We start from the raw sequence: 20,017 nt of genomic DNA on the forward strand, positions 1-20,017 counted from the left end.
AGCAGTGGATAGTGAAGGACAGGCCACACTTCAGTCATTGAATTCCATACTTTGGAGAAGGGGAACAGGAAGCTGAGTGGTCACGTAGACACAGCTGGGCAGTGGCCTAGCAAGGACTTGAGCCTTGCTTTCTGTTATTAGGGGACCAAGGTCCTCAATTTCTTTGCCAGTTAAGAGGTGTCTGGATGATGAGGAGATTTGTCTCCTTGATACTTAATCTCCAGAGGCCAGTACGCAAGGGTGGGGGTGCTGATGGAGAGGTGCACATGAGGAAAGGAAGGAAGGACTTGGAGGTGGGGTATCAGCATTCTGCAACTGATTTGACAAGGGTTCCAAAAAACATAAATATGCATGTGGGATATGTGAGTGTGACTGTCATGTGTGTGTGTTCAGTATGTACTGTGTGCCTTCTGTGGTATGTGTGTATGTGGGTGTGTGCACATGTGAGCTGCGTGGCATGTGTACACGTTTTGTGAATGTGTGGTGATCTACGGGTGGGGGTGAGTGCGTGTGCATCTCTGCCTATTTGCAAAGTGCACACCCCCACATGTCCTCTATCTGTTGAGGCTGGGTGGGGGGGAGCTGGAACACCACAACAGTCACCAGGCAGGAAGAGGAGGCCTTGGCTGTTGGCAAGGTCCCTGGACCAGGGCCTGGTCCATGTCTATGAGAGGCCAGTTTTGGTCTCCAGCTTTGCAGGTCATTGGAGAGGACAAACAGGAAAAAAAGGAGCCTGCCCTGGGCGGGTGGACAGGCTGTGGCCAGGGCTGGGCTGGGTAGGCTGACATCTGGAAAGAGTGGGAGCCATGAGCAGAGGGGAAGCTGATGAGCTGCAGGGGCCTGGCTACAGAGGAGGGGGGAAGGAGGGAGGATCCAAAGACCTTGGCATGGAAAGTCCCCTCTCAGACCTCTCCACATCAAAACCTGTACCCCAGTGGCTGTGGTGTATGCATGAATGTGCATATGAATTCATGTGTGTATCTGTCAAACACTGTCTGGTGGGTGTGTGGATGTCATATATATGATTGTGTGTGTGTGAGTGTACGTGTGGAAGAGAGAAGAGAGAGAGGAAGCAAGAGGAACACAGGTAACAGCATGGAGGTCCCATTGGAAGACCCCTCCTTCTACAGCAGGTAGCTAGCTGCAGGAAGTGGGTGGGGTGTCCCTGGCTTCCACAGGCCCCTGGGGAGGAAGCTGGATATTGCAGGGGCACATTAAGCCTGGACTTGGCCCCTACCCCACCCCCTCCCTTCCTGTCCCTCCTCTTGAGCCAGCCCTAATTGACAAGGAGGGGACTGTGTATGCGTGGGGGGGCACCCTGAGTGTAGTGGGAATTCCCTTGGCTTTTACTCCTTCCTCACTGGGGCCAAATAGGAACAGGAGCTGGCTTGGGAAAAAGGAGTGACGACCTGCCATCTCCGATCTCAGTTTACCCATTCAGGAGGTGAGGTGCTACATGGGTGATCCCTCACAGCACTACCAGACCAGAAGTTCCAGGAAGGGGGTCCTGTGGGGTGGGGGCAGGTGGGATGAATGGAGGTTGCCACTAGGCCAAGTGGGGGACTGGATGAGGCAGCCTCAGGGCCTTGAGGAGTGGGGGAAGGAGCCCTGGGGATGGATCTGGGAAGCCTGAGGGCAGGAAGGGAAACTGGAGGCCAGGAACCTACTTCCTGGTGAATGGGAGGAGGGAAGCGGGAGGCCAGGGGAGGCATGTGGGGGAGGAAAAGGGGGAGGAAGTCCTCTCCTGGGCTGGTCACTCCCAGAGGCTGGGTCTGGGCGGGGCAGGCGATGGAGAACAGATCTGAGCGCCTGGGCCACCTTCACGCTGCTGCCCAGCTGCCCAGGAGCCCGGGAGCCTGGCCAGGTAAGGGGTTGTGAAGGGGCCTGTGGCAGCATACCTAGTCCCTCCTGCCTAGCCTCTAGCCCTCAGATGGTAAACTCTCTAGGCCTGTGCCAGGGCAGGAGGGTTTATGAATCTGCTTGGATGCCCACTCCCCAATCTAGGTCTCAGGGGCTGCCTGGGTGTATCCTGGGCTGTTTGTTCTGTGTGACTGCCTCACATGCATGCTCTCTCTCTCTCCCTCCCTCTTTCTCTGGGGGGAGTGCTGGGTACTGAACTCAGTGGTGCTCTACTACTGAGCTACATCCCCAGTCCCCAGCCTTTTTAACTTTTTTTTTTTTTAATTTTTGACTCAGGGTCTCACTAAGTTTCTGAGGCTGGCCTGGAATTTGCAATCTTCCTGCTTCAGCCTTCAGAGTCACTGGGATGACAGACATGCATTTCAACACCTAGCTGACTGCCTCTCTTATCTTCCTGCCCAGGAGTGAGCACAGGCCAGACCCCTATCCCAGGCACCCACACACTGACAGGCATCGGCTACCCTGACACCTCTCTAAGGACTTCTGTACAGTTAACCCGGGCATCAGGGCTGGCCCCTCAAGAGGAGGCAGAGTTTGCCCCGTCTCCAAAGACTTAGGACACCTGCGGTGGCCCCACCATGCTGCTGGCCTCCACCACCTCCGGTAAGGCTGGGCCCCTGCACACCCCCACAGGGATGAGTTGGGTGGCTTTGATAAAACCAAGAAGCCCCTCTTTCTAAAGAGCTCCTTTGCTCGTCTCTTTGGGGCAGGTGGGAAGAAATGCCTCAGGGGAGGAGGAGAGGGAGAGGAGGGCAGGTCATACATACTCCCTGGGCTGAGGCTGCCCTTCCCTTGGGACCACATGTGTACAACTCCCCACAGATGAGGCTTCCTTGGAGGAGTCCCCTCTGCTGGGAGCCAAAAAGTGGACAGTAGGGGAGGTCCAAGGTGCCAGCTGCCCAGGCCACCAGCTCTAGCATCTGGTGGAAATTTCCTTGGCCTGAGTTCCCTACATGGCACCCTTTCTAACTTGGCCCTTTCCTCCCACCCTTGCCCAGCTGTGTCTGGGCCCCTCTCTCCACTTAGCCCGCCAAGCAACGGCAGCCGGGAGGAGTCATTGGACACCAGGGACCCATTGCTAGCCCGGGCAGAACTGGCCCTACTTTCCACAGTCTTTGTGGCTGTGGCCTTGAGCAATGGCTTGGTACTGGGGGCCCTAGTACGACGTGGCCGGCGCGGCCGCTGGGCACCCATGCACGTCTTCATTGGCCACTTGTGCCTAGCAGACCTGGCTGTGGCTCTATTTCAAGTGCTGCCCCAGCTAGCCTGGGATGCCACCGACCGCTTCCGTGGGCCTGATGCCCTGTGTCGGGCCGTCAAGTACCTGCAGATGGTGGGCATGTATGCTTCCTCCTACATGATCCTGGCCATGACGCTAGACCGCCACCGCGCCATCTGCCGCCCCATGCTGGCATACCGCCATGGAGGTGGGGCTCGCTGGAACCGGCCAGTGCTGGTGGCCTGGGCCTTCTCGCTTCTTCTCAGCCTGCCTCAGCTCTTCATCTTTGCCCAGCGTGATGTGGGAGATGGCAGCGGGGTCTTTGACTGCTGGGCCCGCTTTGCAGAGCCCTGGGGCCTTCGTGCCTATGTCACCTGGATTGCCCTGATGGTGTTTGTGGCACCTGCCCTGGGTATTGCTGCTTGCCAGGTTCTCATCTTCCGGGAGATTCATGCCAGTCTGGTGCCAGGGCCATCGGAAAGGGCTGGGGGGCGCCACAGAAGGCACCGGACAGGCAGTCCCAGAGAGGGAGCCCGGGTGTCAGCAGCCATGGCCAAGACTGTGAGGATGACACTGGTGATTGTGATCGTCTACGTGCTATGCTGGGCACCCTTCTTCCTTGTGCAGCTATGGGCAGCATGGGACCCAGAGGCACCTCTGGAAGGTAGGTGTAGCTGTGGCTAGGGCTCTGGGGGCTGCTTGAACTTGGTCCTCTACCCATACCCACACCCGACGGTGGGCCACAAGCATGTGCTTGTGCGCACTGGTAGCCTTTAGCAGGTACACAGGATCCCACCCCTCCCGGACCCGTGAGCCCCAACCTGGACTCTGCCTCCACAGGGCCCCCCTTCGTGCTGCTCATGTTGCTGGCCAGCCTCAACAGCTGTACCAACCCCTGGATCTATGCCTCCTTCAGCAGCAGCGTCTCCTCAGAGCTGCGCAGCTTGCTCTGCTGTGTTCGGGTGCAGGCCCCACCCAGCCTGGGGCCCCAAGACGAGTCCTGTGCCACTGCCAGCTCCTCCCTGGCCAAGGATACTTTCTCCTGAGGAGCCAGTGGGCACTTTCCTTCCAAAAGCTCCATGAAGCTCAGCTGCCTCTGGGGCTGGCTCTTCTAGGACTCACTGTATACAAAGAGGCTTTCAGGCTCCAAGACTGTGAGAGTCCCTTATGTTAGCTCCTTGTTCCAGGCATGGGGAGAGACTAGATAGGGCAGAGGATCCCAGGGCCTGGGGGTGGCAGGTGACCTGTGCCCTGGAAAGTGCCCTCCAGGTAACACAGAGGTCCCAGGGAGCCAAAGAGGAAGGAGCAGGGTGGGGCCAGTGTTCCTTCCTGTCTGCACCTCTCTAGTCCTTCCCTAATAAAAGTTGGCTATTTTCCACACGGTGAGGGGGTCTTCTTGCATTCGGGTAACAGTGGATGTGGAGGCAGAAACAGACATACGAAGACCCTCAACACATGCATGGGTCTGGAACCCACAATGCAAGCAACCAAGCCTTCATAGGCACAGGTCCCCAGGAGATACAGCCCCCTGAATGGAGAGCTCTGTGCCAGGGCACCCCCAGCAGAAGCTATTCCTTGCCAGTGGAGGTGCTGGGGCTGGCCTTGTACCAACCTGCCCAGCCCCCAGCGACAGAGAGCTGGCTCCATCAAGGTATCAATGCACAGGTCTTTATGAATCACTGCCAACACCTGCCACCCAAAGCCACTGACGAGCCTTCCCAGCAAAGCCGCAGAGGGGCTTGCCCCCGGCCTCCTTCCCTGGCTGCCTCCCTAAGGGCCCTTAGCCAGGGATGAGAAGAAGCAAAGGACCTGGGGACAATGGTGGACTTGCTGGAAGCCACTTGGAGTAAGGCAGGACCTGCACTGGCTCCACCAGAGCATCTCAGTGTGGCTTGAGGGCTGAATCTGGGCCCTGGGGATGGGAGGCAGAGGGTGAAGCTGGGGCCCCAGACCCACGGGAGAAACCCTTGTTCCTGCCGAGGCGGCTACAGGCCAGAGGCTTTGGGCTTCGGGGCCCAGGGCTGGTGGAGGCAGGAGCTGCTGGCCCAAGGCCCTGGCGGACAGCAGCCTTCCCCAAGAGCTCCTTAAACACGGAGTCCATGTTCTGTGCCACAGCCTAGCAGAGAGGAAAGGAAGGGAAAGCATCCAGTGAGGGCTCCCCCAGAAAAGGCTCCCCGATTCCCAGCCTCTGCCTGACCCCTCCTACCCTGCCACTGGGCCCCTCCCCTCCCATGTCACTGTTTGTCACCTAGCCTGGCTCTAGATGCCAGCCTTGAAGCCTGTCCAAGAGCCTCTCGCATATGCCAGCTTAGATAGCTTATCCCTGCTGCATCCCTGTTCAAGAATGAGCCCCATGACCCAGTCAGGTCCAGGATCTTCTGCCCCTCTCGTCCCTGCCTCTGGGCCTTTGTCCTTCCCATTCCCATCTCCATCCCCTTTGCCCTCCTGCCCCTTTCTGGGCTCTGTCTTGGGCTCTTGTCTGGCCAAAGAAAGCAGAGATGGAACCTCACCTCAGGAGGGAGGAGTTGGGTTCCTAAGGGGAGGCAGTGACCTTGCAGGAGAGGGGCTGCCCCACCTGCCACCTAGCTCTCACCTTATCCACCTCCACATGTCGCTCTGGGGAGGTTGGGACCAAGCAGTGTTGTTTGTGTCCAGAGGGGTCCACAGCCTCAGGTGGGGTGCCCATCTCTGACCTGCAGGGCAAAGGGAGTAAGCCTAGTGGAGGGCCTGGGAAGTCCCCAAGCCAAGGTGGCAGTGGCTCCTCCCACCCTGGGCTGTGGCCAAGGAAAGGGGTGGATCCCAGTGCTCCCCAAGCACCTCTAAAGTCTCTCCCTGTCAAAGCCAGTTGGACTTTGTTCTGTGCTTTTTAGTGACCCTCATCTGACAACTCCCCTGCTCCCAGGTAGCCAAAACTTGAGCCCAGCCCCCCTGGCCTGGCATGGTGAGGGCAGCCTCTGGCCACCATGTCTGCTGCCTTGGGCAAGCAGGACCCTCAGAAGGGTCTTGCTAAGGGCTGTCTTCTACTTTCTCACCAATGGGTAAACTCCAAGACCAGGAGGCCCTGGACCTACCACCTGCTTCTCAGCCCCGGGCAGGAAAGAGATGAGCCTGTATGAGTGCTCCTTCCTAGCTGGGGTCCCAGCCAAAAGTGGGCACAAATGTTCATGGTTAGGCCCAACCCAGATTTACAAAATTTGGCTCAGAGAAGAGAGAAGGCAGCAATCCAGCCTGTCCTAAGTTCCTGAGGCCTAGGAGCTGGGTCACGTCTGAGATGCCTGCATATTCCTGTACTGTCTCCTCAAGAACAAGTGTCTACTTCCTGAGAAAGCTGGGTGGAGAAGGTGTGGATACCCCTAGTTCAGGCCAGGCTGAGAGGGCAACCTTGAGCACCAGGCCCAGGAGGGCCAAGGCTGAAATCATGGGACCCTTCCTGAAGCCACAGTTCACTCACCCCTCAGGCAGCGTGATGTACTTGTGGGGAATGAGTCCCCGCACACCAGCATGCTCCCCCCGCCACCAGTCACTTGAGGCCCGTGCATGCAGCCGCAGAACATCCCCTCGCTGAAACGTCAGCTCCTGGGCCGTGCGGCCTGTGTAGGCAAAGCAGGCCACGGCCTCCACAACCCCCTCCAGGTCTGGGGACAAGAGACAGTATGAGTGGGAATGAAGTGGGCACCCAGAGTGGGGACAGGGTGGGGCCTCACTTCCTCACAGAGTAGGGAAGTGAGCTTCTCCACTCACCATCCTCTTGAGCTGAGGTCCCGGCTTCCAGCTCTGGCTCGTTCTCCCCCACAAGGATCTCCAGCAAGGCATCCCTGAGGTTCAGAGCAGAGCAAGGCAGATGAGGGGGCTGTCCTCCACTGAACCCCCCAGGCAGCACCAAGAGCATACCCCAGGCAGCTGGCCGAAGGTGGCGCCATGCACTTCTCATAGACGGGGCCTGGCAGTGTGGCCAGGGCTGGGAAAACCTGTGCAGGCTGCAGGATGAGTGTCTGCACCAGCTGGTTCACCCGGCCCTGCAAGGCCACTGGGTCCTGTCCAGCAGGCACGGGCAGCAGCGTCGGCCCAAAGCACACAGCCAGGTTGTAGGGGTCCATCATGTTCTCATCGCTGTACTGGGCCAGGCTGGAGGGGACAGGCAGGTCACAGGCAGGGAGCTCCATGTTGATGTCCCCTCCACCCCCACCCCCAGCTTGCTCCCCAGAGGCACTCACTGGTTGAGGAAGGTGAAAAGGTAGCGCAGAACCACCAGCACGGAGCCAGGCAGCCGGGCCAGCAGGCGGCTCACAGGCTCCACCCGCTCGGCCACAGCCTCCAGCTCTGTGGCCAAAGCCACCCCCAAAAGAGAGCTGAGTGAGTGGGGCCGCAGCCACTAGCAGGTGGCCCTCCCATCTGGCCACCCTCAGGCCCCGGCCTCACCTGCAGAAGCCAGCAGCTCACGGAACAGGTCTGGGGGGAAGAGTGGGGGCTCCAGGCTCCGGAAGTAGAGCTTCAGCACCCCAGCCACTGAGTCCAGGTCATGGGCAGTGCAGCCTTCTACCAGAGGGTCCTCTCCTGAGGAGGGACCGGAAACAGGGCACAGTGAGGAGGCCACCTGCACCTGCTGAGCCCCCACTGCCCCCCTGGCCTGCCTGTCCCCACCTCTCTCGAAGGCATCCCGGATCTCTGAGATCCGGGGCTGGGCACCTGATACTCGGAAGATGCCCTCATGCTGTAGACCTGTGGAGGACAAGGACCTGGTGGGCAGAGTCCCCTCCCAGCTTCAGGACTGTCGCCCTGTGCGTGAGGTTTCAGGTGCCGGGCGCCAGGCCGCAGGAGGGGCTGGGGTGTGCTTACCATTGAGGTTAATGAAGCGGATACAGCTCTCTACCACCAGGGGAACAGGCTGGCCTGAGCTCTGGGGACAGAGGGTATTACACTCAAGACCCACCTTGGCATTCCACCTTTCTGTCTCTCTCTATTAAGTTTGTTACAGTCACTACTAAGTGTCTGATATTTCTGATGCTATTTTAGGCAGTGCTTTGCATTTTATTTGCAAATTATTTGTTGCTGGAATGTCAAAATGCAATCAAAATCTGGACGTTGACCTTGAATCAAATAGCACTGCACAACTCAAACTGGTTCATTTAAACAGTCTGATTCTTTTGAATTCTCTATGTATATAATCACATCATTGCGAATGATAGTGTTCCCTCTCTTTCTTCTTTTTTGTTTTTTCTTTTTCTTCTGTACTAGGGATTGAACCCAAAGATGCTCTACCACTGAGCTCTAACCCCAACTTTTTTTATTTTTTGACACTGGGTCTCACTAAATTTCCCAGCTGGCCTCAAACTTGCCATCCTCCTGCCTGATCCTCCCAAGTCACTAGGATTCTAGTCATGCCCACAAGACTCAGCATGCTCTGTATCCACAAGCTCTTTCTTCTTTTGGGATCTCTCTTGCTTCCTCTATTTCACTATCAAGGAACCCCCCCCCCATAGCCAAGGGGCCAACAGTGGGACCTGTGGGCATCCTACACTGATACCAGTCATGGGTGGGGGATCTGTCAACATCTCCTCCTTAAAAGTGCCATAGTCCCAGGTTTCTGTATTCCTATGACTGTTGAGGACATTCACATCAAGCAGTAAAGGCCATGGGTGAGCCCAGCAGAGAGGCCTAGAAAAGGCCCACCCAGAAAGGGACAATTGACTTCCCCCAGGGAAGGTCAGGAATGGGTATGCAGGGATCAAGCAGCTGCTTGGCCACAAACAGGCTTCCTTCAATCAGATGGAGTATGGGGCAAAGCAAGTACCTGGATAAACTTCTCCATGTCTCCTCCAAAGAGTCTTTGGTTATACTGGGAGGTAGGACGGGGTTGGCGGTTCTTCTGGAATTTTCTCTGTGTGTATTGACTCCTGTGGTGAATGGGAGTCGAGTAAGGGGCATAGGCATGGGGAATAGGTTGCTGCAGCCCAGCCCAACCAGACCCTGAAACTCCCAAGTTATTCCAGAAACCACTGAGACATTTAGGCCACAGGGGACTGGGCAACAGAGCTAGACCCCAAGGAGAGAGGCGATGGGGAACCTTAGAAGAAGCCAGCATCTCATGAAGGACTCACCAAGACATCTCCCGCTCCTCCTTGTCACCTGAGGAAAAGAAAATGCTGGTCTTCGTCTCAGACCAGGAAGTCTTGAATGAGCCCCAGAGAAAGGAGGCATGGCCTGAAGCTCACGTGCTCAAAGGGCCAGGGGTAGGAGAGAGGCCAGGACCCTTGTTGGGTTAGCTCCTCTGGGCGGGGAGTAATATGGGCTGGATGGGGGCCCAGACAGGGCAGAGGAGAGCAGGGGTGGCTCCTAGCCCAGGGGTAGGGAAGAACGGGCAGGGGCCTGCACCAGAGCCCACCTCGTTGTAAGGCCTCCTGCAGCTTCTCATGCTTGGCCTGAAGCTTGGCAAGGATGCTCCGTCCACTTAGATATTCCTGGAGCTTCTGGAAGCCCCAAGAAGAGCTCAGAGTTTAAGAACTGTCTCCATAACTGTACCCAGCCCTGCATGCCTCTCCCCTGCCCACCCAGCCCCACCGTCATATAGAAGGTCTCTGTCTCCTGTTGCTGTCCCCTTCTCCGGCCTGCCTGCCGAGTGCCTGGGTCTGAGCTGGTGGACTTGAGGGACTCGGTGGAAGGACTGGCCTGGAAAGAATCGAGCATGTCCCCATCATCTGATGCTACCACCTCCAGCAGAGCCTGCAGTGTCGCCTTCAATGTCTTGTTCACCTGAGGCGGGGACAGTACCAGGACAGTAAGAAGTCAGGGAGAATAAGCTGAAGGACAGGAAGTCCAAGTTAGCAGGCAGGACAGATGAAGAACACTGCCAGTCGGGAGGTTGGTGACAGAGCAGCTGACCCCACAAGAGGACTCTAGAGTCTCCAGACCCCTGTAACCACCCAGGACTGAGCCACTCATACCTCCTCTGTCTCAATGGTCTGTCGGTCCAGGCGACTCTGGATATTCTGGGCTCTGGGCAGAATTTCGTCCCGCAGCTCCATCTCAACCCGGATCTCAGCTACCTGCAGAGGGCAGTGCCAGAGGCTGAGGGCTGAGCCTGGGGACGAAGCTCAGGAGTAGCAGTAGGAACAGGCAGCAGGTGCCAGGATCTCTAGGGCCTAGGAGAACCAGGCACACTTCTGCTGCCTGGTGGCTGACTATGGGACCAGCAGCCCTTGACACTTAAACTGAAGAATGTTGAGGTATCTCCCCCAAGATAAAGGAATGCATCCATCCACACCAAGACTTGTCTACAAAGGTTTGTGGCAACATTGTTCATAATAGTCCAAAGCTGGAAACAATGCAAGCTTCTATCAACTGGCAAATGAAAAAAAGGGATATCATTCAGCCACAATAAAGAATGAAGCTGGGTGCAGTGGTGCATGCCTGTAATCTCAGTGGCTTGGAAGGCTGAGGCAGGAGGATCGTGAGTTCAAAGCCAGCCTCAGCGATTTAGGTGCTAAGCAACTCAATGAGAGCCTGTCTCTAAATAATTTTTTTAAAAAGTGCTGGGGATGTGGCTCAGTGGTAAAACACCCCTGGGTTCAATCCCCAGTATCAAAAAAAAAAAAAAAAAGAAAGAAAAAGGGCTGGGGATGTGGCTCAAGTGGTAGTGCGCTCGCCTGGCATGCATGCAGCCCGGGTTCAATCCTCAGCACCACGTACAAATAAAGATGTTGTGTCCGCCGAAAACTAAAAAATAATAAATATTAAAATCTCTCTCTCTCTTGAAAAAAAAAGAAAGAATAAAGTATTGATCTGTGCTACAACCATTATCTGAGTGAAAGAAGCCAGACAAAAAGGGCCACATATCATATAAATATATTTACTAAGAACGTCTGGGCAGGCAAATCCAGAGAGATAAGAAGCACATTAGGGGGTGCTAGGGGTGGGGCCCAGGTGGGGAGTGACTGTACAGGTAAGATTTCTGTTTGGGTGATGAAATTGTTGTAGAATTAGATGGTAAAGATAGCTGTGCAGTCTGTGAAGACACACTTTGAATGACTAAATGTTATACCTCAATTAGCTGCTGTTTAAAACTAAGGGTAGTGAGGAGGGCTGGGGCCTGAGACAGAAGGAGAACACCCAGCCAGATCTCTCCTGGGGAAAAGAGAGGACAGAAAAATCACTCACTGTAATTGGACAGCATAAGAGCAGCCTGCTTCCTGGGCATGTGGGGGGATAGGAGGAGAAAGCTTTAGGAAGTGAGGAATTCCCTTGAAAGGGAAGTGGAACACATGCTTTGCACACACAAGGCCCTGGGTCCAACCCCCCAAAACCCTTTAGAAACACATAAAATAAACATGTAAGCATCTAGAAAAGTCTGGCGGGAGGAGAATTGGAACTTGTTTAATGGTACCAAAGTTTCAGTGTGTGAAGATGAGCAGGTCTGGAAATGGATGGTGGTGATGATGGTTACACTACACTGTGGACATGCTCGATGCCACTGACCTGTGTACATAAAGAATGGTTGATATGGTGGTGGAATGAGATGGACATCATTACCCTAAGTACATGTCATATGAAGACATGAATGGTGTGACTCTACTTTGTGTACAACCAGAGACATGAAAAGTTGTGCTCTATATGTATAATATGAATTGTAATGCATTCTACTGTCATATATAACAGATTAGAATGAAAAATAAAATAAGATAAAGGTAAAATAAAAGGGGCTGGGCTTGTGGCTCAGTGGTAGAGCACTTGCCTTGCATATATGTGAGGCACTTGATTCTCAGCCCCACATAAATAAATTAATTAATTTAAAAAAATTTTTTACAAAAGGTAAAAAAAATGGTTGATATGATAAAATTTGATCTTGTGGATATTTTACCACAACTTTTTTGTGGTACTAGGGATTGAAACCAGGGGTGCCCTACCACTAAGTTGTACCTTTTACTTTTATTCTCCTAGTACTATGGATTGAACCCAGAAGTGTTTTACCACTGAACTACATTCCCAACACCACCCCTCTTGTTTTTGAGACAGGATCTCACTAAGTTGCCCAAGCTGGCTTCCAACTTGTGATCCTCCTGCCTCAGCCTCCTGAGTTTCTGACTGTATAGGTGTGCACCATCACACCCAGCAGCCACAATTAAAAAAAAGTCTACTTAGGTCCTAGGAAACATTGACATTGGCTCCTTCCCCAAACCCACACAATTAGCAGAAAACTAGTAGACATTTCCTCTCTGGACTCAGGGACACTAATCACAGCTGATGAGGATGGATGAAACTGCACCCTGATGACATAGTGAAGACACAAATAAGCCCACCCTGGAATTCCATGTGGCAAACAAGACAAAAGCAAGGACTTTGTCCATGCCAGAAAATCTCCCTCAGTGCTTGCCGACATAAGTGACTGCTGCTTCCTCACAATAGCAGCCATATCCTCCTTTTACTGCCTCCTTCCTGATAAAATTTATCAAGTCACTAGATCACGTAGTTAGCCCTGCTCTCTGACATCACTCAATGCACAGCCAAGTGCTGCTTCCTCAGAGGCTTCCCAAGTCCCTTAATGCATGCACCAATGCCACTGGTCCTTTCCACACCTCTCCCTGAGATGCCTACCCCCTGATTTTCCATGGAGTAAGTGTCCTCACAGCAAGAAGCAAAAAGCCCAAAGTGGCCACTACAGGGGTGTTCCTGGTGGGCTTTGGCTGGGAGCATGCAGCTACATCTGGGTTCCTTCAAGTGAGGTCCCCAGAGCACAGTGGCCAGAAAAGCTCCTGCTCAGGGAAATTGGCCAGTCCAGGAAAAAAAGTCCACAGATCCCCACTACTTGGGGATTTCCCACAACAAAATGAGTCCTTATCCAGTCACCAGAGGGGAACAATCACTATTGACAAGCTCTGCTCACACATGTGAAATATGGGCTCTAGCCCTCAGTTCCTCCTCTTACTATGAACTGACAGTTAAGAATGGCCGGGTATCTGTAGGAAGCTGTAAAATGGAAGACAAAGACCAAAGCAAGCTTTTTAAAAAACTTCAAGGAAACAGAGGAAATCCAGGGAACAGAGAATAATGTTGAGAAAACATTAATAACCAGTTTACAGACATTCAAGAAGATAACATATCTACAAAACAAGAATAAAGCATTATTTTACACTGAGTGCAGTGACAAATGCCTGTAATCCCAGTGACTCTGGAGGCTGAGGTAGGAGGATCAAACGTTCAAGGTCAGCCTCAATAACTTAGCAAGACTCTGTCTCAAAATAAAAATAAATAGAGCTGGGGATGTGGCTCAAGTGGTAGCATGCTCACTTGGCATCCGCGGGGCACTGGGTTCGATCCTCAGCACCACATAAAAATAAAATAAAGATGTTGTGTCCACCATAAACTAAAAAATAAATATTAAAAAATTCAAAATAAAAATAAAAAGGGCTGGGAATGTTGCTGGGTTCAATCCCTAGTATCCCCAAAAAATTTTTTATGAAAATTTTTCTACATACAGAGTAATGGAAAGCTACCTAGCACCCAGTGGCAAAGTTAAAATGCCTTCGCCCAAGGGGTGTGCATTGGTTTGTGGGTGCCCCCTGAGTAAGGTGCTTAATGTACCCTGAGGCCATGGAACAAGGAATTGAGCCATCAGGACCAGGTGGTGCTGGGGATTGAACCCAGGGCCTTGTGCATGCAAGGCAAGCACTCTACCAACTGAGCTGTATCCGCAGCCCAAGCTTCCATTCTTTGGCAAAGTGCAAATCCTGCAAATCCTGCAACTGGCCTCTGTTAAAATGAAGACCAGAGAACACAAAGCTCTTTGAAAACATACTTGGGGCATTAATGGCAGGGTCACATGAGCCTCACCTCATCACCCTCATGTGGCTGGTAGTCAAAACGCAGTGGGGGACAGAAAGCCATTGAGTGCACCTCAAGCACCTTGGCTTTGTCCCCTGAAGGATCCAGGGCCTCCAGAGCTTCTTCCAGGCTGCCCAGGCCCTGCATCTGGGAGGCTTGGGTGCGGCTCTCTGCAGCTGTGTAGCTCCGGAGCACCTGTCCCAGGGCCAAGTGGAAGCCTGTATCACAGCACTGTGGAGAAGCAAGCGGACACTCAGGTGGGCCTAGAGCCATGGCCCTTGAGCCCCAGTGTATGGGACTCCTCCCACCCATGCACCTGCCCAGGACTCACATCCATGAGGTCCAAGACATCATGCAAGTAGTAGTTGCTGACGGCGGCGTTGACACTGGCTAGGCTGAGCAGGTACTCATTGCGTGCCTTGGTGCACTTGAGTTTGTGTTCCAAGAACTTGGCCTGACGCTGCTCAAGACAATGGGGTACACAGGGGTGATGCATTCCCTAGCCCACCCCCATCTCCAGTCTTCCATATAGCCCCCTTGACTCCCCTCCCATTGTGTCCCATGGGCAAGTCCCTTAGCAAGTTGTCTTTCCCTCCTTACCTTGCAACACCTTAACCCTCAGGGATCAATGCTTGGACCCACCAACCCTGGGGTGCCCAGCTGAGCCTGACTTGACTTCCCAGTTCTTTACCAGCTACTTCTAGTCCATCCCACTAGCCCTCTGTGAATCTACCTGTCACCTCTATTTAGGCCCTGACCTGCTTCACTGTCATTTCTCACAGCCAAGGGGGAGGACAACACACCAGATATCTAATAAATAAAAGGCCCAAACATTCACCCTCCATAATGGAGGTGGGAGGGCCTGGAGGATACACAGGAAATTCCACTTGGACCCAACAGGGGGACTGAAAAGAGGAAAAGGCACATACTGTGTAGAAGGGACTAGACCAGTACACTCAGTCCCAGCCAGCATGGGGCCTCCTTCCTGGCATTTCACACCCTCCCCATTCTCTCTTTGAGATCACCTCGAATGTCCTTTCTCCTTGCACGTCACTTTATCACTCATCCTGAGTCTTTTGACCCCTCTGACATCTCATGGGATGGCTGGGAGGAGAGATCCCCAGGCCTGGCGACACCAAAGCTCTCTGTACTCTGGCAGGGATGTGGAGGTGGGGGCAGCTTGGAGCATGCGGGAACTGCATTGGGCTGTCCTGGGTCCTGTGACTGTCCTTCCCCCTCTGTGTCTCAGGCCCATGGATCTCTCTGTGTGTGATCCCTATGGCTTTGTCCTGCCACTTCTGCCCCTAGCTTGGGGAACCCTTCAGAACCAGGGACAGGTGACTGGGCCCGAATCTATCCTTTACAGGAGGTAAGAGTCTTGCTGGAGGCCTGCAGCTCCCCCTCCCCCCAGCAGGTCCCAGGAAGAGCCAAAGGCTTGCAGGGATGAAGGCCAGGAACCCTCCAGGCCCACCTTCTCCACCAGCTTTCCCCCCTTCTTGAGGGAGCTCTTGCGGAGTGGCCCTGTCTCAGAGGTGGTGCTGGTGGTGGCGGCAGCAGGGGCACTCCGGCCTGCCCGCTTCTCCTCTTGCCGCTCAGCTTCCCGGAGCTTCGCCTCGGCATTCATGCTGTCTACATGATACACCTGGTACGTCTTCTTGGCCTGCAGGGAGGCCCCAGGCAAGGCAGCCCTGCTGAAGGGCCTGGCCACAGCCAGCTCCTTCCCCATCCCAGCCCATCTGGGACTTGGACCTGGGATCTGGGCAGTTCCACATGAGCACTTAGTCTAACCACCCTATCCCCAGAGCTGAGAAGGGGCCTTGCCCATAGTCCCCCAAATTCAAGTCTCCCCTGGGCACCACATTCTCCTTTAGCCTGATTTGGGGAGATGTGACAGCTTGGGGGTGTTCTCGCCTCCAACTGGTGTCTCTCCCTGGGCCACTGGGGTGGACCTCGCCCCTGCCCCATCCTTTACCGTCTGCAGCTCTGAGACCACTTCCAGCAGCTCATCCTGCAGCTGTTGCACCAAGTCCTTGCTCTATAGGTGGAGGGGGGAGTAACCATAGCACCCACCACAGTCCTGGATGAACCACCCCAGCTCAGCTGGGCACAAACCTGTCTTGAGACACAGGTCCCCTCTGCCCAATACCCACCAGGCCTCCTGTGCTTCCAGCCACAGTGCCACCAGATCAAGCTCCCACAGGCTGCCCCTGCTAGATCCTGATGGCCCCCATACCTCACATAGCCCAGGGCATGAACCCTACCTTCCTGACAATGCGCCCCACATCCTCTGCGATGTGACTCAGACGCTGAGCCAGAGGCCCAGCCAGCACCTCGCTGAGGGCCGCACTGTCCCGGCTCTGCTGCCGTGTTTGCTGCAGCAACACAGCCCAGCAATGCAAGGAGGACAGTAGGGATGGCTCCTTCCTGGGGGTAGAGAAGCACTCAGACCAGGGTGCCTGGCCCCAGGGTCCTGTTATGGCATCTCGTCCAGTGCAGCACCTACCGGAAGCTTTGCTGCTCCCGGCTGTTGCCTCCCAGGCGGCCTCCTCGGCTGGCAAAGCGTTCGGCCAGCTTGTCCAGGCCTCGGGAGTACTCCAGCTCCACCTCGGCGCGCCGTCGCATGAACTCGGCCAGCTCCTGCAGCAGCTCTCGCCGCAGCTCGCCCTGCAGCTCCAGGCAGCGCAGCTGCTCACTCAGCTGCCAGCGCATCTCTGCAGGGGACCATGGCTCAGGCCTGGCCAGCAAGTGTGGCCACCTCATCTACCCAGAAGCTCCTGCATGCCCGGGCTAGGCTAAGACTAAAGCTGAGAGGAGGGAAGAGGCAGCCCTGCAGAAAGAAGCTGGGCTCAAGGAAGCCTCCCGTGGGCAGGGAGCTCTGTGCTAATAACGTGTGTCCCAGCAAGAGGGGAGAGCCATGCAAAGGCCCAGGGGTGAAGGCAAGCGTGGCAGCTCCGGGAAGGTTGAAGCCATCTATGACTGGCAGAATACAGGGCCACTTCAGCTCCGTCTTGCCCCATTGCCAGCCAGGCGCCTTTCATTTTGGCTTCTTATCCCTGTTTGGTTGCTGGAAAGCCCCCAATGGTTTCCCCTGCCACTTCCTTCCCCTCAGGCACCCAGGATTCCGGCGCTGCAGCTTCTCGTGAACAGATACACACAGATACAGGGAGCTGCTCAGAGGTGAGACCGCTGTGGCACTCTGCCAAGCCTCCAATGAACTCATGGCCTCAGTGGCCAGGGAGCCCTGTCCTTGAGCCCCAGGGGAAAAGGCAGTCTCATAGCAAATGGTTAGCTGATCCAGGCTGATAAGTGATGGGACAGATCCTGCTCTGGATCACCCACTCCAGGGCTTCTCCCCGCCCCTGCAAAGAGGAGAACCACACCCGGAGGGCCCCCTTGCTGGCCTCCTGACAGCTTATCGCTGGCTCAATTGGGCAATGCAGCTTCCCCCACACAGACAGAAAGCTTAAGCAACTCACTGGCTGCACTTCTGCCCCCACGGAATGTACAGGTGGACACTAGGGATCCTGAGCAAAAAAAGTCACTGTCTTGGCTGCCATTGCACCAGTGTCTGTTCGTGCTCCCAGGGGCAGGACACTAATTCATCTCTTCACTCAGCAGAATGTGATTTCCCACCCATTCTGTGGCAGACACATCTTAGATACAATCGTGAAGAGGACTGACTGAGTGCCAGCCCTCCTGGAGCTGGGATTAGAGCAGGGGGACAGAGAGCAAAGGACACATTCATCCTAGAATGTCCAGGAACAACAGGTGATGAGAAGAAAAACACACAAGGCAAGGTCAGAGGGCAAGTCTGAGAAGCAGGACTGGGGGTGGGGTGGGCAGATTCCCAGAGCCCATGGTCCAGGGAGGATTTCCAGCTGGACCTGAGGGAGAGGGGAGTTTCACTTTTAGGGCCCTCTCTGGCCGCCATGTGGAGCCTAGCTGGTAGCTACTGCACTAGCCCAGGCAAAAAATGGCAGGCTTCAAGTGGCTGTCCAACAAGACTCCACTATTAACAGGTTGGTACAGGTGGGTTTCTGTGCTTCTAGTGACTTCCCAGGGCCTGTGGAGCAAGCGGCCTTGGTGGGTTTCACCTGCCCAGGCATCTTTATCTCCTCCAATTTCCTCTTGCAGAATGTCCTATCCCAGTCCTCAGCCCCCAGGTTTGGGCAGGATCAACCTCTCTCTCCCTGGAGCCCCAGAATCAACTGCATGTGTCACTACCCCTCAGTCCTTCACACCACTCCCACTGGCCTGGCTTGGGGAAGGGCCCAGGGGTCATAACCCTGACCATTTATTTCACTGAAATTACTGAGCAGGAGCACTCTCTTTCTACCAAGGGGTCAAGCTGGGCAAGTGGAAGCCTGGAGTGGGGAGGAGTTCCCAACAGTGAAGCCAGTACAGAATAGGCCAGAGCTCACAGCATGATGCCATGTAATTTAGTGGCAATGGTTAAGGAACCTCTTGCTTAACCATCTCAGCCAACCTCCATGGCTGATGTGCGCTATGTAGGCACTAATGCCATGAGCTCAACCAGGAGAGTTTTCATTTAATCAGGATAACATTTTTGAATAGAAGTAAATTTAATTGCATTCCAAGCAAGGTTTCCAATGACCCAGCTGGCCTCGTCTTCCCTCTAGCACCTGTCCTGCCCTCTGGGAGGACTATGTTCCCTGGGGACCTATCACAACTGAACAGTGCTGAATGGACCAGCCGACCACAGCACTGCATTTATTCTTTGCTGCCACCAGCAAAAACTGATCGGAGAATCGCACCCTATCAGGATCCAGACATGCAAACTGGCTGGTGTCAAGTAGCCACAAATGGCAAGCCAACTGCATCTGAAGTCCACAAGAGTACAAGGAGCTGGTGCCTAGCCCCCAGCCTCTAGGCTGTGCTATCAGAGCCTGCAGCTTGCAGGTCAGAGGACCTTGTCCTGACCTTCCCGCAAGCAAGGTCTGGCCCCATCCCATCCCCTTTTGCTATAGTTATTATCATACTTGAAAATAATTGTGCACTGGCTTGTTTACTATTTGTCTCCTCTACTGGACCCATGAAACATATGCAGGCAGGGACTGGTTCTTTCTTGTACAGCATCATATTCCTAGTGTCTGACTCAAAACAGATGTATACAAAACATCTGGCAAAAGGAGGGACTGAATCCAGAATCACATATGTTTGAAATACAAAGCTGAGCCTGGGCCCCATCAGCACTTCCTGTAAGCAAGGCCTCCGCTCTCACTTCTGCTGACAAGAGAAGTAGAAGAAAAGATGGCCTCCCAAACCACGGTTATGCTGACCTTTCAGAATTTAGGGTGTCAACACAGGGACCCTGTCTGTCTACCATGGTTGGAAGGACTTGGGGGGGAGAGTCTGGCTCAAAACTCCACTTTTTCAGTGTGTATAACTGACCCATATGGAAGAGTATTCAAAGTTCTTCAGTTTCATGACATTTTGAGGGAACAGGATGAGGATTACTGAGAGGTGGTGAAGGCTCACCCACTCAGAAATCACCTCAAGCTGATGCTAGACACCAGGTGGCCTCTCCCAGAGTGGAAGGACTAGGGCACACATTGGTATATACTGCTTGCATTGAATAATTATACTGGAACCACCACAATCAGGTTGGAAGACACTTCAAGGGTCATTCAATCTACCTCTTGAGAGCTACTGTGCTGTGTGCCCATGGAAAGTCACAGTACCTCTCAGGGCTGTTACCACAATAGGTAAACTGGGGTGACAGAGAGTGATATGAGGATCTGGCACTGGAAAGCAGCAGGGAACTGCTGGCCCTTACATGCTGCCTTCTTTCCTTTGCAAGAACCACCATGCCCTGAATTAATAGAAACTGTCTCTGAGAGTTTGCAAAGCTGATTTGCATGTGATTTGCACAGAGTGTTTATCAGAAGAGGTTTCATTTGTAAAACCAGCCCTGTTGACTCTCCCAAGCCAAGATTCACAGCACCAGCCTGACCCAGAGGCAGTTGTCCCCACCTGGGCTCACTCGATGCCAAAGGGAGGCAAAAGTGTTGGGACCTGGGATGGTGTTAGGGAGACTTGACC

The 20,017-nt window shown here is 54.2% G+C and overlaps 2 protein-coding genes across 4 annotated transcripts in view; one reads left to right on the forward strand and one right to left on the reverse strand.

Annotated features, from left to right (window-relative positions):
* The first annotated feature begins 1,324 nt into the window (after positions 1 to 1,324).
* Positions 1,325 to 4,519, forward strand: Avpr2 (arginine vasopressin receptor 2). 2 transcript variants are annotated; one of them, XM_048796750.1, is made up of 4 exons: positions 1,325 to 1,444; positions 2,323 to 2,523; positions 2,919 to 3,803; positions 3,980 to 4,519. In XM_048796750.1, the coding sequence occupies exons 2-4, from the start codon at positions 2,499 to 2,501 to the stop codon at positions 4,183 to 4,185; spliced, it is 1,116 nt and encodes a 371-aa protein (XP_048652707.1). In that variant the 5' UTR covers positions 1,325 to 1,444; positions 2,323 to 2,498; the 3' UTR covers positions 4,186 to 4,519. The 2 variants fall into 2 exon arrangements, with proteins under 2 accessions (XP_048652707.1, XP_048652706.1); XM_048796749.1 differs by lacking the exon at positions 1,325 to 1,444 and adding an exon at positions 1,733 to 1,864.
* Positions 4,520 to 4,785: 266 nt separating this feature from the next.
* The window catches only part of Arhgap4 (Rho GTPase activating protein 4), a 27,516-nt gene continuing 12,284 nt past the window's right edge, over positions 4,786 to 20,017 (reverse strand). The window contains exons 1-21 of one of the 2 annotated variants that reach the window (XM_015506950.2): positions 16,831 to 18,249; positions 16,458 to 16,728; positions 16,216 to 16,378; positions 15,927 to 15,989; positions 15,426 to 15,614; positions 14,286 to 14,414; positions 13,964 to 14,185; positions 10,081 to 10,182; positions 9,698 to 9,889; positions 9,522 to 9,606; positions 9,238 to 9,265; positions 8,931 to 9,033; positions 7,976 to 8,036; positions 7,781 to 7,858; positions 7,559 to 7,693; positions 7,354 to 7,459; positions 7,031 to 7,264; positions 6,881 to 6,954; positions 6,591 to 6,774; positions 5,733 to 5,832; positions 4,786 to 5,255 (exon numbers count right to left, since the gene is read on the reverse strand). In XM_015506950.2, coding sequence (XP_015362436.1) covers positions 5,022 to 5,255; positions 5,733 to 5,832; positions 6,591 to 6,774; positions 6,881 to 6,954; positions 7,031 to 7,264; positions 7,354 to 7,459; positions 7,559 to 7,693; positions 7,781 to 7,858; positions 7,976 to 8,036; positions 8,931 to 9,033; positions 9,238 to 9,265; positions 9,522 to 9,606; positions 9,698 to 9,889; positions 10,081 to 10,182; positions 13,964 to 14,185; positions 14,286 to 14,414; positions 15,426 to 15,614; positions 15,927 to 15,989; positions 16,216 to 16,378; positions 16,458 to 16,714 — 2,739 coding nt within the window. In that variant the 5' untranslated portion in view covers positions 16,715 to 16,728; positions 16,831 to 18,249 and the 3' untranslated portion in view covers positions 4,786 to 5,021. Of the gene's footprint in view, positions 5,256 to 5,732; positions 5,833 to 6,590; positions 6,775 to 6,880; positions 6,955 to 7,030; positions 7,265 to 7,353; positions 7,460 to 7,558; positions 7,694 to 7,780; positions 7,859 to 7,975; positions 8,037 to 8,930; positions 9,034 to 9,237; positions 9,266 to 9,521; positions 9,607 to 9,697; positions 9,890 to 10,080; positions 10,183 to 13,963; positions 14,186 to 14,285; positions 14,415 to 15,425; positions 15,615 to 15,926; positions 15,990 to 16,215; positions 16,379 to 16,457; positions 16,729 to 16,830; positions 18,250 to 20,017 lie in introns of those variants that run through there. The other variant, XM_015506951.1, reaches the window with a different exon arrangement.

This window comes from Marmota marmota, unplaced genomic scaffold, assembly GCF_001458135.2.
Source record: "Marmota marmota marmota unplaced genomic scaffold, marMar, whole genome shotgun sequence".
Taxonomy (NCBI): Eukaryota; Metazoa; Chordata; class Mammalia; order Rodentia; family Sciuridae; genus Marmota; species Marmota marmota.